The sequence below is a fragment of the Epinephelus moara genome, chromosome 24 (assembly GCF_006386435.1).
Source record: "Epinephelus moara isolate mb chromosome 24, YSFRI_EMoa_1.0, whole genome shotgun sequence".
NCBI lineage: Eukaryota > Metazoa > Chordata > Actinopteri > Perciformes > Serranidae > Epinephelus > Epinephelus moara.
The window spans coordinates 43,811,281-43,830,808 of NC_065529.1; the positions used below are offsets into that span (position 1 = coordinate 43,811,281).

Sequence of the window (19,528 nt, forward strand, 5' to 3'; positions counted from 1 at the left end):
ACTAATTGTGCCCAAAACAATGCCATCAGTGCTCTTTACTTAAGCAGTAAGAGTGTATACCAAATACAAATATCACTCTCAAAAAACCAGAGCAGAAAACAAATAGTCAGTTAACTAAATTGACTGCTACTCTTCCTACCCTTCCCTCCGTGTGTGTCTGCATGCTGGCCTGGTGGATTGATAGTAAGTGCTGGAGTGGTTCACTGGAGGAGCGCTGGGCTGGCTGGAAAACCTGGATCGGAGTCCGTGAAAAACTGGATCGGAGTTCTTGGATCGGCATTTTTCAATGCAGTCCGATCCGATGCCGATGCACATTTTTTGCTAATATCGGCAGCCGATACCGATCCGAATATCGGATCGGGACATCCCTACTTTGTAGCGGCCCTATAGTGCAAGTTCTGTGTTAAAAGAGCTTATGATGGTACAGACGTGAGGTACCGAAAACCTGGAACCTCTGACCGGTCAGTGCCGACGGGGCTTTTATGGGAGGGGGGGCTTAAAGACACAGGTGATTAAAGGGAGCATTTCAGATTGAGGGTGAATACAGGCATGTTCAGGCAGACAGTATGAGGAAAATAACATGTTTTTTGAACATTAAAGTTTGTAAACATGTTCTCGTAGAAACCCAAAACCCAAGTATAAACCTAAAAATGAGCCTAATAGGTCGCCCTTTAATAAATGAAGACAGACGACGTTGAGCTGAGACTAAACCAGCAGTCTGCTGCACACAGGTCAATGACGTAATGTTTTCTGTGTGTGTATGAGAGTCATACTAGGTATAAGTGTGTGAGAGCCATATGTGAGGTATGTGACGCATACTGTGTGTGTGTGTGTTGTTGCTGGGTGAAAAGCTCTATAGTTAGGTCCCTCCTTCCCTGTCTCCAGGTTACCATGGGGACAGGAGGTAACTGTCTGTGCGTGTGTGTGTGTGCGCGTGCGCTTGTGTGTATATAGCTATCATGATGGGTGAATTGGTAGCTTTTCGTAACACACCGCAGTTGGATAAACAGCGAAGTCGACCAGTCTGTCTCGGCATAGCTCTCTCTCTCTTCCTCTTCCTCCCTCGGTCCCTCCTTCCTCTCTTCAGTGTTCAGTCGCTCTCTCTCTGGTAGATCGACAGTGGTTTTCAGTCATGACGGAGAGCTGAGAGCTGATGAATGAAACTCCTGGAACGACAGACAGACAGACAGGCCTCAGGCATCCAGATCAGATCGCTAACTGTGTGTGTGTGTGTGTGTGTGTTTGTGTGTAGTGTCATTTATACCTGGCTGTGTCTGTGTGTGTTCTTGTTTAAGGTTCGTGTGTTACGTTTATGTTTCGATGTTAGCTCTTAATCCTTGTGTTTGTGTGTACATGTGCAGTTTTTTGCCTGATTGGTGTGTGTTCAGTTTCCTGTCCGACATCTGTTTGTGTGTATACACTTCATTGCTGTGTTTGTGAATATATTTTTGATGTCAGCACGTTTGTTTTCTGAATGATGTGTGAATGAAACAGAGTTGATGTGATTCTTCCTGTTTGTTTACATTTCACTGTCATTGTTGTTGTTGTCCTCATGGATTTGTGCTATGGGACAGTGTCTCAGTGCTTTTAAATGACATGAACTGTTGCTGTATTGTCAGTATCATTGTATATTTTTGGGCTGTTGAGCTACAGTGTAGCCTCAGGATTTGAACAAGTAGTCACACAGCCCTAAATACTGACAGGAGGAGAGTAGTGATGAGTTCATTGTGAATCAAGTGCAGCACTGCAACAAAAGAACCAGTGCAGTCCAGAGAGCATTTTCTTCATAGACTGCAGTTATTAAAGATGTGCTTTGAAAGGATGATGTCGATAGGGTATTTTGAAAGGCAGACATTCAAGGTCAATAATTGCTTTTTTAATTAAGTTACTTTTTTAATAAGATTTTATATTTCAAAAACTTCCTCAGAGCTTAGAAAAGCATTTTTTAAACTCCTTGGTGTTAAGTCTGTGGAACGAGCCAAGAGTTCAGGGATAGACACATTCATGAACATGCTTTGTGTGTGGCATAATATCGAGACAAACCAGGGAGAGAAAATACTATTTTGGCGTATGTGCTGGGTAGTCTGTGTTACCAGTGTTACATGGTGTTCAGGTGTACAGCGATTACATTACATGCCAACCGCCCCCCACGGTAGTTTTGCTTTTTTTGATCAATATTAAGTCGAAAGACGGACACTTCAGTTATAAACTTAAAGTGTCTGCTCTGTGCAGCAGCAGCAAAAGTCGGGCACAGAGTAGCAGATTTTGTTTATCATGTGGCAAGAGTTGACTGACAAGACAACAGTGGAGGATTTGGTGTCAAAGCGAAAAGCAAGAACCCAATGCTAATTGGAAACCTAATGATGTTAATGAATAAAAACTAGTTTTCTACATTGCTAAGAAGTGTAAGGGACAGCCTGTCGCCTGCAGCTCTTCATCTCACTATGGCCTCTCCCTCTTATTCTATCGCTCCTTGCAATACGTCAAACTGATCAACTAACAACAAATGCCGAAAAAATAGTTGTCTTATTTTGTAGACACATTTTGGATGAACGATAGTGGTTTTGCTAAGCTTACTGATTACATATTGCATTTCCTGTGACTACTTCACAAAAAAGTCAACTCATGGTAATATGATCTATTGGCTGATAATATATATACATATACTAGAGCACTCGGAGAGCGCAGACCTCCGCCAAGCAGCTCGGATTTCCCGCCATTTTATTATTTTATCCACTTCACTTCAGCCATTCACCACCAAAATTGTATCATCTGTTCCTTGTCCCATTATCAACCTTTCCTGAAAATTTCATCAAAATCCGTTCCAAACTTTTTGAGTTATTTTGCAGACGAACAGACCAACGCCGGCGAAAACATAACCTCCTTGGCGGAGGTAATAATATATATAATATAATAATGCTAATATAATAAGTGTTTCCATGAGTGTGTAATGACCTGAAAATAAGTATCATTGTGTTTTTGATACTTTAGAATGAGCCATTTTTATCGACATAGGGAGCAGGACTTCGTCTACAGAGATTATCATGTGGCACAGCCATCTTTCTACAGTAGCCCTGAACAGACAAACCAAACATTGGGTCTAGATAGGGCCATTCGCATTTTCGCGTCGGCCATTGTAGTTACAAGTCCCTCCGCGACAAGCAGAGATAGAAAAACACAACTTTTTTTTTTTTAACGTAAAACTGCTTTATTCATTGTTTTTACCGTTTTAAATCACCTGGTCTGCCAATAATTTGGCTCCTGGTAAAAACCTCCTTTTAAAATGAACACTGGAGGAATTCAAATTGGGGGAAGTTGCAGCTGGTTGCAATCTCCAATCCCCCATCGCTGGACATGACTAAATCTCCCTATATCTAACACACTGTTCCTTTAAAACCGCCCTTTACAGATATTGAGTGTCATCAATGAATATCTTTTTTTGTAAAATGTACGGTGTAACCAGTAACACAAGTGTTGTTAGTGTCACAAGTTTAATAACCAGTGGAAAAAATGTTCTCACCATGGCATCCCTAGTGCTGTGTAATAAAGAACCTTTGGCGTCAGACCTAAGGAACATTAATATAACTGCTATATGTGCAGGTGCTCTTCAAAGCTATGTCAGTGATGCGGCTTCCAGGGGGCTGGTCGCCATGGTCGGTGCACCACTTTGGTCCAGACTGTAATGGCTCAACAACTACTAGATGGACAGCCATGAAATTTTGTACAGACTGTCATAAGGTCTGATTTAGAGAGGATGGAGTCGATTTTGGTGATCCTCTGACTTTCCATCTAGCACCAGTATCGGGTCAAAATGTCCTTTTATCTGACTGCATTACATTCCTCTAAAACTAAGCAGTGTCTGGTTTATTAATATATCATGAAAGAACAGCTTTAATATTGAATCCCCCTGCTGGCTGATGGTGACATTCTGGGCATGGCAGCTCTTCCTGCTGTCATATGGCGTGAGCATGACTATGATGTATAGAGTTTGAAAACTGCTATTCATGGTTGTGAAATTTCATTTTGTATCATAATGTTTTCTCTCCTTCCTGTCAGTGTCTTTGATGATTTTAAACTTAACTCTGCTTCATTTCAACAATCGTTACAGTCCGTTCATGTCTGCTTTTTTTCTGTTGCATTGTTGTTTCTTTCCATGGTTCTCAACTGCTGTGTCTGTGTGTGTCAGTTCTACCTGCAGGACACTAAAAGCAGCAACGGGACGTTCATCAACAGCCAGAGGTTGAGTCGTGGCTCGGAGGAGAGTCCGCCCTGTGAGGTGCTCTCCGGCGACATCATTCAGTTTGGCGTCGACGTTACTGAGAACACACGCAAAGGTACATGCATACATGATATATATTTATACACAGTGATATGTTTCAATTATAATCATTTTAGTGGACACAAACATGGGACAAATTGTGTGCTATGCTAAGAGATATTCAGAATGGAGAGAATCAAGGAAAGATGATGGCAGTGAGCTACAATAGAGAAAGATTTTTCCCTCCCTCTACCAGCCGTGTGTTTTATAATGCACACATGTACAACCCTGAAATAATTACACTTGACTGACCCTGAAGGGTACCTTAGTGCTTATTTTGCTAAGGTCATAGACTACATACTGTTTGCATACAAAGAGCAGCGCAGATATTGAGGTCAGATTTTCAGCTCCACTAATACTCCTTTCATTATGGAGATGCACATTCAGCCTGCATTCATATGAAACGAGTAGTATTGCATTCAAATTACATAAGATGAAATGAGCACTAAATAAATGTGAGTTGTAGCTCATTTTGTGATGCTCATCTATGAATTCGTTCTTATTTTCAAAATCTACTTTAAGGTACATTTTCCCCACGGTTCTGGAAAGCCATTGGTTTCAATTCGTTTTCAGTATGAAAATGAATTGTCAGGCTCTTGAAATGTTATGTTATTCATCACAGTGGGTATCAGGCGTGCTTTAATTTCAAAGTTACCACATTGTTGTGAGTAGGGCTGACCCAAAAAATTCGAAGCTCCAAAGCTTCGTTCGATGGCACGGGATTCGATTGTGAAATTTTTTTTTCGAAGCTTCGGCGCTTTTTCCCCCCCGTTTTTTTGGGGGAGGCCTTAAACGCAACACTAACCCCCACCAGTCCGATACTGACAATGAGCGCACTCAGAGCTGGCAGACAAGTCCAAGAGGTCATCAGATGTGTTAGGCCTATAAGAGTTCATGTTCTAGGTCCACTTTGTGTTTTTAATTGATTGATTGTTTTTGGTTGATTGACAAATAAAGGCTGGCCCCATTAGGCCGTGTAAAGGAGTCATCCGGTCTGATTTTTGCATGAATTGCCTAAAAATGTTTCACAGTAAATCAAAGAACGGGGATATTATTGCCACTGGTTATTTGAAATGGATAAAGGTATTTTTTACTGGTGAGTTAAGGGAGAATAGCCTATATATCATGTAATTAAAAAAGAAAAAATCTCCGACAAGGAAATAGAAAGCCCGGCGCACAATGGAGACCTGCTATTATCCTGCTTGAACACAGATGACTAAATTCTTTCAACAATGTGACTCAATAATGATAAAATAGATTTTATTGATGTAAAATATGCATTTTCCAGTTCCACCGGTCCGCTGTGAGTCTGGTGTCAGAGACACTTCTGATGCTCTGAGTTGCGCATCTGTTTGATTGTGCTGCAGTGTGTGCCGAGGGTTTTAATTTAGTGTTCAATCAAAAGTTAAACACTACTTATCACCGACCATTAGTGTTTTTTCGTTTGTGAATATTTCTAATTCTAATTCTTAATTCTTGTGTTGGAAGAAACTACGTTTTCGCCATAATTTTTTTTTTTTTAAACTTTAACAAAAACTTTGCGTTAAATCCAATGAACTGCACAACCATAGAGTGTGCATGTATCTCTGGCCTTTTTTAAATGGTCTGAGACACAGCAACAGTTTTCAAACATTCATGATTTTATTGCAGCCTAAAACAAGAAGCTGTTGTAGTTGCGGCAGCTGAAAACTATCCTGGAGATGGAAGATGGTGGGCGGATGTAGCTCAGGTGGAAGAGCGGGTTGGCTGTCAATTGTAGGAGTGTAGGTGTTACATCGCTGACTTCTCCTGTTCACATGTTGAAGTGTCCTTGAACAAGACACTGAATTCCAGTGTGGGTATATATGGGGGAAAATGTAAATTTCTCTTGACAAAAGCAACATCCAAATAAATGCAACATGAACAGGAAGTGAGGAAGCAGGGGGCAGCACACACACACACACACACACACACACACACACACACACACACACACACACAGAGTGACTCCTTTGTTGAATGTTGCAATCATTGGAATGATCTTGTAATCAGTACACCTTTTGTTAGTTCACCTGTGTATGATATGCGCCCCACATCAACATGACAACAATCTGGCACAAACATGTCTTGTAGTGGTAACAGTACAGCAACTCTGAGATCCAGAAAGTCATTAAGGTACAAAGTACGGTGTGATGGAGGTTGCAGTCGGTTAACTTTTTTTCCACATCTGGTGTTGTAGTGATAATGTTGTTCAGGTCTTCTTTCCACAGCTCTGTGTTTACATTTGATGTGATTACGGCGTGACGATGTTGACTAAGAACTGGTAACCTGTACTGAAGCGCAGTGCATTAACATGTTGGTTGTCTGTTTGTGTTTCCAGTCACCCATGGCTGCATTGTGTCAACAATCAAACTCTTCCTACCTGATGGGATGGAGGCACGCCGACGAAGCGAGTAAGCATCCTCATTTAACATCGATCCGTGAATCTTTCTTATTGATCATTCACATTGTGTGGTTGGCACAGATTTCAAAAAACGGTCTCCATTGTCAGACATATTGAATGAAAGATGTGTTTTGGCTCGTTAATGCAACATAATGATTGGACAGAGTGAACCGCTCACTGATGGTTTCAATAGATCTCTGATTACTGTAAATCATGCAGTTACTGCCTGTCTGGCTGCTTTTACATGCACAGACACACACACACGCACACACACCAAGTTTCTGCTTGTATAGTGATGCGATTAGTGTCAGTCTAGTTGTTGATGAGGACAGCCATTTTGTTAACAAGCTGCAAGGACAACGGTGTGTGTTTGTTTATGTTTATATTTGTTATCCAACATTGGAAACTGTTGTTGTGCTGGTTAAGTGGACATCTGATGTACACATGAGTGTTGGAGAGTGAAGGAAAAAAATTACAATACCTCCAAAGTGTGTGTGGAGTTAAATGGGCTGTAGCAGACCAGCAGCTGACCCAGCATGGAGCTTCCTACTGTACTGGGAGTCCCACCTGTGTGTGTGTGTGTGTGTGAGTGTGTCTGTATGTCTGTGTGTGATGTAATTGCTTACTGTGGAATCTGTGTGTGTGTGTGTGTGTGTGTGTGTGTGTATGTGTGATGCCGGGGCACAGTGCCATGGTGGGCAGTGCCATCTGCTGCCCTGCTCCAGCTTTCAGTCTGGAAAACACAGACGAGCATCCTGACCTGCGTGATTACACACTGAAATAAAGAGTTCTGGGTCTGCTCTGCTCCTGCTGTCTGTGTTGGCAAATGAAGAGTTGGACACTTCGGCTTTGTCCACACAAAAATGGGTATTATTAAAAACAAAACAAACAAACAAACAAACAAACAAAATCCTGCCCACACAAGCACTCTTTTAAAAACAGTCTCGGTCCAAATCAGGGTCTGAAATTAACACAGGCTAAGTAGGCACCAAATGTGGGTTGATTTTCCATTTGGTGATCAAATCTCTGAAGCCTGTCCAACATGCTGACATCTAAATCTTTGCACTACAGTAGTCATGTAATAAAAAACCTGCGTCTCGAGTCTCAACTGCATTTTGGTGTCATTTAGAGGCGCACTGCTCCACTGCTTTAAGTGTTAAGAGTTTGACACACGCTACAGATGTGTTTTATGCACGACTAAGCGGTGCTGCTAAACTGACCTTCCTGAGCGCTCTTACTTTTGCAGCACTACTTACCGTACGGGTATCAGCTGACCCGCTAAACTGTCACTTGCTGCCAGTATGCTAAAAATAACAGCAGGGAGACTCTGTCATCTGAACAAAAAAACAGCAAACTCTTTGGTAAATGGACTGCACTTCTATAGCGCTTTTCTAGTCCTCTGACCACTCAAAGTGCTTTTACACTACGAGTTACATTCACCCACTCACACAGACCTTCACACACTGGTGAGGCGACCACACATACTACACACACTGATGGAACGGCCATGAGGAGCAAGTTAGATATCAGTATCTTGCTCATGGATACTTCAACATGTGGACTGTAGGATCGTACCACCAATCTTCTGATTAGTGGACGACCCGCTCTACCTCCTGAGCCACAGCCGCCAGGGCGTAAAATTAACTTTTTACCTCATCTGCCATTGGCTAGTGACCTCCAAAAATTTACCGGCCAAACATATTTTTCACCAGCCAAATAAAAAAATCGTGCCTTGTTTGACTAAAAATAATTACCTTACCTTCCAACTTTAGGAAAATCCAACCCTGTCCTCTGTTTCTTTGGCGTGCTTGCGGCAGAGGCTGCAGCTCATCATGTTGGTGTGTGGGTCGTAGGTCAGCCATGACCGCGGCTGGCCAGCCTCGTCTAGTTTCCATTTTTTCAATAAAATGCCGTGCGACATTTGTACTCCGTTTAACTGTCTGTTCTTCTTGTCCAAGTCCAACATGTTCATCTTCGTTTTTCCTCTTTTCTGGCGGTGGCTTCACGGCAGAAATGTGTCAGAAGTTACCATGGAATGCCCAGGGTTCCGGTAGCTGACGTCATGCGTTCCTGGCACACATACAATAAGCCGCGAGGGTCAAAATAGTCTGACACAGCTGTCAGAAATGGCCGAAGCCAGAGGCGGTCCTGGCTAGTTTTACGCCCTGGGCGAACCATCCCTCATTCCTGTCTGTGACCCCCGTTCAACCCACAACCGCCAGGATTCGCCTTTCCTTTCTGCTGCTGGTTGAAACGTGATAATAGGGGCGCCCCAGTGCCCACTCCACTAACTTGACGTGGAAATGAGCGGTAGTCTAGAAAACTGGTGAGTTTTGTTGTTTTTTTAGTTTTTTTTTCGATTGCGCCCTGGTCGGTCGCCCACATTGCCCATAGCTAAAACCGTCCCTGGTTGAAGCACATAAAAAACCCACATGCAATTCAGAATTTTCTATCGGCCACTGACGAGTGTGTGGGTTTTTTTTTTTTTTTTAACATGCCAAACTCATTTTTTACCCGCCATTGGCACTTGGAGGGTGTTAATTTTACGTCCTGAGAGCCGCTCTTTGTTTTCTCCCACATTGTCAGCGGCAGTGCATTACAGTTTCACTCCTACGTTCTTTCCTTTCACAATAAAAGCCCAAGACATACACTGCATCAGTGTTTACCAGAGGGAACTTAAACTGAACTTAAACATACTATAAATCATTTTGCTTCAAATTTTGCTCTGACGGCTTCCTTAAGTTTGTATTCAACATAATACCTTATTATGTCACTGAAATATACTGAAAGAAATTCATAAGTGACACAAAAAGGCGATTTATTATTTTGGCCGTTAAGAATATGCTTGGTGGGTTAAGTACTCACCAGCCAGTCAAAAAATGTGGTAGAGACTCTCAGTATAGTTTTTTATTACATGATTATTTACCCACCAGTGTGGGGAGAGACTTTACTCACCAAATGTGAAATCTACCCACAAATGGTGCTTGGCAGGTGTTGATATTAAACTGTGCCTGCTCAGGTGTAACTAATGTCTCAGGATTGCAAAAATACTTTCAGGCTGAATTACAGTTAATATAATCTTCATAGAATCATAGTATTGTTGATTAATCAAACCGATTAACTTTTAATTGATAATTACTTAATAGAAATATTCCTTGTCGGGACGATGCGGAGGAAATTGCACCGTATGCTTCCACAAATCCACAAATGACAACTCAAACATCAAATTTTAGTAGATGGATTTGTCGGTAATCCAGGACGACCCTACATATCATTTTCTTTAAGTGTATGCAGCTCTGTCTCTTTAGAGTGCAGCTGGAGAGGGAGTGGAAGTGATGTGAAGCTAATTCAGACAGATTTATTAATAGCTGAAGAATGTTTCCACAGCCCATGTGTGTTAGCATTAGCCATCTGGAAGTCTGCCAGATACAGTGTACACATATACACTACTGTGTCCTCTGAAAACTTTGTGTAAACCTAAACACTTAAATGAATACTTCAATTTACCTCTGAGCTTTGCAGTTAAAACAATAAACTCAACAAGTAGATAATTTCTGATAAGTTTAAACTATTTAAACTTCAGAGCACTCTGCACGGTTAAAAAGAAAAGGAAACATGTGGGTGCAGTGTCTTTTAAATAGCTGCAGTCTGAGCTCCCTGCCGCCACGTCCATTAGATTTAATGTAAAAAAAGAGCAGTTTGTGAACACACCCATATTATTGTGTTTTCCAGCTAATACAAAACACCTGCTGTGACATCACTGATTGGGGTGTGGCCAGAGAAAAACGTGCAGCAGCAGCTCTCTGCCTCTGTGATTCAGCGAGGAGTCACATAATTATTATTAATGTGGTGACACACAGACAGGAAAACACTGAGACAGACAAGAAAAGATCCAATTCACAAGTTTTTTAGTTTTTAAATTTAAAAAAGCTCCAACTCCTCCTTTGGTTATATGTCTCACAGCTTCAGTTTCTTTACAGCAAACAGGCAGCTTCTTTTTCTTGCTCTACCTGGTGAAAATATGACTGTATGTCAAACTTGTAACACCTCCAGAGTTTTTCAGGTTTAACTGCTGTTGCGTGTCCATGATAGGTCTCCATTGTTTCCCTTATCAGTCTGTTATCACCTGCTATATTTCCTTAAAACACCCACACTCTCACACACGCTCATGGTCAAGTGCTTTGAGAGGATGTTCCATTTTCAGAACCTCTGCGCTCACCCAGGTGAGTGGAGCTTTTGAATGCCAGCTGATAAACTGCTGAACTCCACCCCCTTGTGCAGTGCCAGGTTAGTTATCTAGCACACCTTTAGCCTCCCACAGACCATAAAGGCGGTGAAGAAGCATAGCTGCAGTAGAGAGGGGTTTGTTTCCCTGTAGTGAGTGCCAGGAGGGGGTGGAGCTACACTAAGTTGCACAAGTTAAGGAAGAATATCAGCTGTTTTGCTCAGAGGAGGAGGAGGAGCAAAGAGTAGAAAGAAAGAAAGAAAGTTTGTGTTATGGGATGACTTCACTCACGCTGTGGAAAAGTAGAGAGGAATCAGCTGCTCGGTCTGAAGCTACGAGAGAAAATGAAGTAAGAAGGATCCATTTTCTCACAGGAGTAGCAGAGTCAGGCTGAGATAGAGGCCGAGCAGTGACCTTTGTCCTGTGACAAATCATCACCTGACACACACAGGGAGAAGACCTGGCAGGTAACGTCTCTGTTGTCCAGAATCTCAACCAGGATTTTTAGGCTCAGATGGTCCTGATCAGGCCACTGATTGTGCATCAAGCTTTTTTTTTTAGATGTGTTTATAACACAATGTGAGGCGTGACTTGTTAACTGTAAGTCTGAAGTGGTTGACATTTAGAGAACATACAACACAGCGCTTATTTCTTGTGGTGTGTTCAGATTCAGACTGTAGGGTTTGTTTTTCATGCTGTCTGCAGATGAAAACATGAGAGACCAAACCAGAAGCAGCAGCTGTGTTGAAAGCATCTTTTATGTTGTTTCTTCTATACAGTAGTTATTGCTTTAAAAAAGGAGCAGTCTTTCTGTACAGATCTGTGGCAAGAAGGGAGGTCCTAGTGGATTTGTCCAAGTGTCCTCCAACACCAGAGCAAGGCATCTTTTGAATTTTAGTGTCCATATAGATTGAGCTGCCACTCTCATAACTTTTTTATTTTTCCCATTAAAGTTTTTTTTGGGGGGAGTTTTTCCTTATCCATTATGATGGTCCAAGGACAGAGTGATGTTGTATGCTGTAAAGCCCTCTGAGGCAAATTTTGATTTTTGACACTGGACTTTATAAATAAAATTGAATTGAATTAATGAGCATATCATTGGCAAACATCCCAGACACTGGTGAAAAGTGGAGATTACAATCTCCCATACTCAAGGTGACGTCTTCAGGTGTTTGAGTTTTTAGCTGTTGGCTGTACAAAACAAAAAATATAAAAAATGTAGTAATAAAAATAATAAGAAAATTGATTAAAATGATTTAAAGAGATGAAATAGAATACTATGAAATCTAGATTCTATATCAGAAACTATTACATGAAAACAAATGAAGAGAATCTGATGAAACATGTGATGCCAGTTTTTGGTGCTTGACACTCAGTGCTACAGACATATTTCAAAGCCAAATATGCGGGACAGGTCAAAATGTTCTCCAAGGCAGCTTGGTGAGTCCTCAGCAACAGGTCTGAGTTGTGGTGTGATTGTAAGTGGATGAAATATCTGAGCAGGGCACAGATGGAAACTACTGCCAGTGTTTTCCATCATCAGTCTCCACTGGACCGCATGCAAAACACACTCAGCTAGATCTGATGTGGATGACTGATTCCTGTGGACCGGCTGCACTTTGTGTGCATGTGTGTGTGTGTGCGTATGTGTGTGTGTAGGCAGACTTGATGTTCTTGTGAGCCTTAGTTGAAGAGCTGTGAATTTAGGTCATGTTATGCTGTGTGTTTTTCTTTTTTTTTTATAAAATGTGTTATTTTGGAGCAGTGCTGGTCTGGTTTTTGCAGTGAGTTTGTGATGAGGACACAAAATGAGTGATTTGCTTGATGCAGTTAGAGTCTGCTTTAGACACCTGCTGTGGAGCTTTGACTTGACGTCATTTTCACAACATCTTGAAATGTGGGCCTCCATGCAACAAAGGTCTAGAACAGGAGAAGTCATGGAGAAGGCCATGAGGATGTCCAGGCATTCCATTTGTTGTCTGTCCCATAACTGTTCATGTCTCTAACTTATCAGACAGCACATTACATGACTTAACCCCTTTCACACATGCAGTCTATCCCTGAAATGCTCAGCAATGTTTCCTGCATAGGATTGTGTGTGAATGGGAGCAGTGACATTGCAGAACAATTAGGTAAAGGGTTACGTCCCTCTGATGAAAGATGCTGATACATGGTGCGAGCAAACCAGTCGCAAGACTCCACTAATAATGTATTTGGATCCATAGTGGATCACGAAAAAAAAAAGTACTTGTCTTGCGAATTTGTTGAATATTAAATACAATACAAGAACATTGGCACCGGACAAAGACAGCTCCTCCACTGCCATGTTCCTCAAAATTACAAGCGATGTCTTTCTACACCATAGACTGTAAAAGTAATGGACGTAGCTACTATGATGTCACCTATTGGTTTGTGGACTCCTGTTTTGAAGCCTTGAGTTCGATATTTCGGCTGTCGCCATCTTGGTTTTTTGGAGCCTGAAATGACCACAGTTGGGCAAGAGGCTGGCGCTGTAAAGGACTTAGGGATGGTCCTGACTGAGAAGCTGAGGACGCTATCATTAGACAGCCTGTCAGTCAAAATGGCCCACCCCTTAAAACCAAATTCACCAACCATACAGTTGTCATGAAGGGGGAAATTAGAGGCGGAGAGCTGGGCATTTTAACAAGGGTGTCTATGAAAATTGACTTACTTCCGTGGCCAGCCTCAAGTGGCCTTTAAAAGAACTGCAGTTTTAGCACTTTCCTACCAGCTTCATTTTTCAGCCCTGGAGGTTGCTACTTGGCACACACGTGCATCTAGCCCTGCCACACCCTCGTCTTCTTATGTGGAGTTTTACAGAGTTGGCATCTGTAAGTGTTGCAGTAGCACAATCTTAGTCCATGTATTCCAGCACCACCATGGCAAGTGATAAAAATCGCAAGACTAAAGTTCCTGTAGTGCGTGTGAATGATTAAAATCACTAGCAGAAACTATGTATGAAGGAGGTGAGACAATCTACAGTCACACTGGCAGATCTGTGAGGATGTACTTGGGCACAGTGGTGCTTTGAGCTCAAGGTTAATATCACCGTGATGATGCTAACATGCTGATGTTTAGTAGCTATAATGTTATTCATCTTATTCTACCGTGCTTGTATTTGCTAGTTAGAAATAGACGCAGGTCCTGCTAAGGCTGAATGTCATAGAAGGTCAATAACCAAAGTGTTGGACAAATTAAATGTTTGAGTTGATAATGGTGGTTATATCAAGTGAATGGGTCACCGAAGTTATTACCTCCTCAGGAGAACATGAATGACAATCCATCCAATAGTTGTAGATGCATTTCATTATAACCTCAAATGTGTGAACCTCGTGGTTGCACCAGAGGAAGACATTGTCTGGGTATCGTGAATGTCTGTACAAATTTTCATGGTAATTTATCCAAGTTGTTGAGATATTTGGACCAAAGTGGTCAATGACGTTTATCTGACACAGCTCTGTTTGTAAAATTCAGTGGAAACGCAAGTACAGACTAGCAATAAGTTCAACATTATGAGTGGAGCCCTAGGTTAGAGGTTGTCAAATTCCTACTGTAGAAAAGGGATGTTTGATTTATGAGCTAGCAAAAAAAAAAATTCTCATTATGAACATAAAGCCTCCTGCTGTGATGATGCTGCCTGTGTGACAGAACTGCTGCAGGCAGTAGTGATAAATAAGACAACATTATGCGCAGTGATTTCCATGGTGCTGAAAATTAAAGCGTGACAGACCACTGAATGACTGTAGCAGAAACAAATTGTTGGAACCATTAAACACTGGATAAAAGATAGAAAAGGTCAAGTATCTTATGATACACTGAAGTCTGTAAGATGATATGTTCAGGAAGATTATTTCCTGCCAGGATACTTGCAATTCTTCCCGAGTGTCCAGTGATCGACGGGTAGCAGAGCTCAATGTAATGCAGCTCTGAAAACACTTAACTCAGCACAGTGAAATCAGTCTCTGGTGTTTACTGTGATGGATGATGTTGCGCTGTGGAAGTTATTTGTTACACCAAAGGAGGACAGCCGCAGCAGAAACCCTGATCTCTGCAGAGAACCCGCAGCATTGGTGCTAAATGTACAAAAGTCCTTTTAAGTTATTGGCTCAGTCTTTGAGGTGTCTTTTATCCAATTCACTTACCTAAGTTTTGGTCTTGAGTGCAAAGCAGCAATCACTAATTAAAGTACTCTTCCCAGACCCACCTCTTTATTTTCTTTATATATTGCCTTATTTGTTTTCATTTTACTAGCAAACTTATTTTTTTTCTTTTGCTTTACTACTTACCTTTGAGTTGATTCAGTGTCAGTTTTGTTGGTTTCTCTTTTGTTCTGTTGTTCAAGTAGAAACATTATATAAGATTAAAACCAAGGTCAAGTTACAGCAGCCATTTGTAATCACTGTTTGTGTGTTAAGTCCCCTCTACGTATGTATTAACAACCAGCTTCTCTCGAAGTATTGATAAACTAAATCTGCTTGCATTGATAAAACATGAGGAGTGTCTTGTCTGTCTCAATGCGTCAGCCCTGTGATAGTCTGGTAACCTGTCCAGGGTGTACCCCGGCTCCAGTGCACCCGTAACCCAGTACCAGGATAAGTGGTTGTGGATAATGAATAACTGAATGTGTTCTTTTGTGAAATAGAGTGTAATGATATATTGGTAAATGAACATTATTGTTTCATTGTCTGATAATGGAGCCTACATACAATAATCCTTATAATATACCAGTATGTTATTATTATTACGGAGCATTATTGATTAACATTCAGGCTTGGATATGATACCTCTTTAACCAGCAGTTTATATATTGCAAGCAAGTTCAGTCAGTGGGTGTAAATATTTGGCAACAACCAATATTTACATTTGTGCAGCAAACCATTTTAATTAAGTGAATTTATGTGTGTAAATCTCCACTTAGTAAATATAATATAAATAGGCTGAGGTTGAGCTACAAACAGCTGATGCAACTGGATCCTAAAACAGAGGAAATGATTATGACAGCATGAATACACTGGTTGTGGACTGGCTAGCACTGTCACTTCACACTAAAGCCTGATTTATGGTTGGGCATGCAACACTTCTGATCAGTGTCGCTCAACAAAAATTATGTATTTTTGACGGAGAAAAGTGTGCATGACACATGAGAAATTTTCCTGTTGCTGACATCATCATATTTTGTGATGCACAATGTGATTAGTAGTGTTATTATTGTCGCCATTGAGATAGTTTCTTAAAGCCACATCAGCTCTGACCTGCAACAAACATAGGCGATCTCTGGTTACCATGGAAATGACTAAAACCTTTCACTGATGCATTAATTGAAAAACTCTGCACTGTTCATCGCACAACCATAAATCAGCCTCAAAAAGGTCCAAGTTAAAATCTTGAAACTGGCCCACTGCTGCCTTTCTGTGTTCATGTTCAACCAGGTTAAATAGTGGACAATATGAAATCAAAGCAGTGTTTTGTTATTGATTAAGTCAGTGTACATTTAATTAGAATGTTGGAATATGAATAGCGACGCAAAGGGTTGTAAAATGTCCATAAGAATTTAACCTGCACAATTGCAGATATAAAAATCACATCTTTTAACAGTGCATTTATGTGGGGAAAATACACATAAAGTAATCTTAGGTCTTAAGGCATGTTTTTGGTTAAAAGTATGCCCATTTAAGTGAACTGTAACCACTGCATTAAGCAGAANTTTATGGTGTTTTTTCCGTGGACATTTTTGTCCTCATCGGGTAAGAGTGTACCTAAATGAGGACCAGACACAAGGGTTAAGGCATGTTTTTGGTTAAAAGTATGCCCATTTAAGTGAACTGTAACCACTGCATTAAGCAGAACACTCTGCCATCACATGTACAGCGTCCCATTAAATGGGAATCCAGTAAAATTACGGCCCTCTGCATACACTGTGCATTCTCCCATCACATGTGCAGCCCACTGCCAACACTACTGCTCTGTATGAGCCAAAGGACGACTTACTTTCATGTATGCTTTGATTACTGGAGTAAATATATTTAAAACATTTTCTGATATCTCAGTTCTTGCTAGCTAATGTTAGCTACTGATTACTGATGTAGCTTGATCAAATATTCTAATTGAGGAGCAGCTCACATTGTCAGCTCACATACCTTTCCTCGTTAGTTACCTTGTTAGCTAGCTAACTCACCACATGGCACATTTTACATTTTATGCATTTGACAAAATAATTGATTTATTTGGCAAATGAGTGGATCAGGTCTGCTTATGATATGGTAAAAGTTTGTTCCCATATTCATATGACATGCTAAATACAGCCTGAGCAAATAACCACAATATTTTCATTTTATTCCTATTTCCATATATTCCACAAAAATGTCTTTTAATTTACATGGAAAATTTCTCCTTAAACATTCCTGGAGTTTTTTAACCTTAAATATGAGTGTAGGGTAACAAATAATTTTAACATATTGCACTTGTATGATGGATTCCCTGAGAGAGGGTGGTGTTATGACCTGATAGTTGTTGCAGGAGCTCCTGCCGTCTCCACCTCTCCTGCTGGTCGGTAGTTACACATTAACAGAGTCGGCTTATATTTTGCTCAGAGTCAAGTTTACCTTCATTCCTGAACTCTGACTGTTCCCAGGTAAATTCTAGATTATCTTCACCCTTGCTAAAACAAACCCGTGTGACCTCGTTTTGCTATAAGATATCATACCTTGAATAAATATCTCCACAGAGGTCACGTTCAAACAGGGCAGAAATTGAAGGTGGACAATTTCCCTGACAATGTGACTCAGTGTTGACTCAGTGTTGGTTTACTGCTCTGATGTGTTAAATCAGAATTTTCTGTTCTTTTAAGTACCATTCATGTAACTACTTGTATAACTCTTAACTGTGTCAATCTGATTGAAACATTAGAATTGTTTATGGGCAGAGTCATTTGATGTATTCTCTAATCTCTTATTAGATTTACTTGTCTCACTAATACTATGTGATCTTAAATTGTCTTTTTATCATTTTTTGTGTACCCCAGGAAGTATTGTGACCACTTTGTGGAAACTAATAGGGTCCCAAATAAAGAATAATGAATGGTGGAAACAACTCTCGCTGTGACCATATTAAAACACATAACAAACCAAGACAGTATATATTAAAAAACAAGAAAAACACCTGGCCTGTGCTGCATATGGTATTGATTAGTGATAAAAATAGGTATCTATCTGTGATTAAAAAAAATAGATGCACCCTTGTTCCATGCTGTGAAACCCTCTCTTGCCGATGGTTTCTTAGGTGGACGGTATCAGAGTCTCTTGCTTGAAAGGTTACACAACAATCCATTGTGGCTCACAACAATCAATCAATCAATCAATCAATCAAAGCCCAATATCACAAATCACAATTTGCCTCAGAGGGCTCTACAGCATATGACATCCCTCTGTCCTTCGGACCCTCACAGCAGATAAGGAAAAACTCCTTATGAATGTGTGTGCACTTAGAATAACAGTACAGCTAAATGACTAGTATGTTTCAATAGTCTGTAACTGATATCATGCTGTTAGGGATAATTGCTGTACAGTGATTTAGGAGTAGCAGTTGTCCTATCATTACTGTTGTATACTGTAAATTAAATGTCTTATTTTTAATGAATAGTCCAATATATCTTTGCTAATAATGTGTAGGATTTAATGTGTATTTTCAGACATATTTTACCTTTTGAAAAAAATGAATAAATAAATTAATCCTTGAATAAACTGACCAAATAATAATTTGGCGGCCCCCCTGCAGCAACTCTGAGGACTCCCTAGGATTCACGGAGCCCCTGTTGAAGACCCAGGTCCTAGAGCATTATGTGATGTCATCAAATATCTTGTTTTTTCCGAGTAACAAAACCCAGAATATTCAACTTGCCTTAGTGTAAGCACATTTGGGAACCTGGAGTCATGAAATGTTTGGCAGTGTTACTCAAAATAGTAGGGCTGACCTTCGACTTCATTTTTGAAAACCGAAGCTTCAGAGCTCAGATCGATTTTTTTTAATTTTTTTATTTTTTAAGGTAGTTTCTTGCAACCCTAGAATTAAGATAAAAATATTCACAAACGAAAAAACACTTCTGGTTGCTGATAAGTAGTGTTTAACTTTTGATTTAACACAAAAAATTAAAATCCTCGGCGCGCACTGCAGCGCAAGCAGACCGATGCGCGACTCAGAGCAGCATGTGTCACTGACACCAGACTCAGAGCGCAGCGGACCGGTGGAAAATGTCACCATCAGCATATTATTTTACATCAGTAAAATCTATTTTATCATTATTTTGAGTCACATTGTTGAAAGAATTTAGTTGTCTGTGTTGCAGCTTTAAATTGCCCTACTAACAAAATAACACAAAGAACCCGCTGTGAGGGTCATAAGGACAGAGGGATGTCGTATGCTGTAAAGCCCTGTGAGGCAAATTGTGATTTGTGATATTGGGCTTTCTAAATAAAATTGATTGAAATTGAAAATTGAACATGAGGAACATGACAGTTATCCTAAGCTCATGGTATATTTGTAAGTA

General features: G+C 40.6%; 1 protein-coding gene across 10 annotated transcripts in view; it reads left to right on the top strand.

Annotated features, from left to right (window-relative positions):
- The window catches only part of slmapa (sarcolemma associated protein a), an 83,863-nt gene that overhangs the window by 27,607 nt on the left and 36,728 nt on the right, over nucleotides 1–19,528 (top strand). For 9 of the 10 annotated variants that reach the window (XM_050038624.1, XM_050038626.1, XM_050038627.1 and 6 more), the window contains 2 exons: nucleotides 4,187–4,334; nucleotides 6,678–6,750. In XM_050038624.1, the coding sequence (XP_049894581.1) occupies nucleotides 4,187–4,334; nucleotides 6,678–6,750 (221 nt within the window). Of the gene's footprint in view, nucleotides 1–4,186; nucleotides 4,335–6,677; nucleotides 6,751–11,152; nucleotides 11,433–19,528 lie in introns of those variants that run through there. The other variant, XM_050038633.1, reaches the window with a different exon arrangement.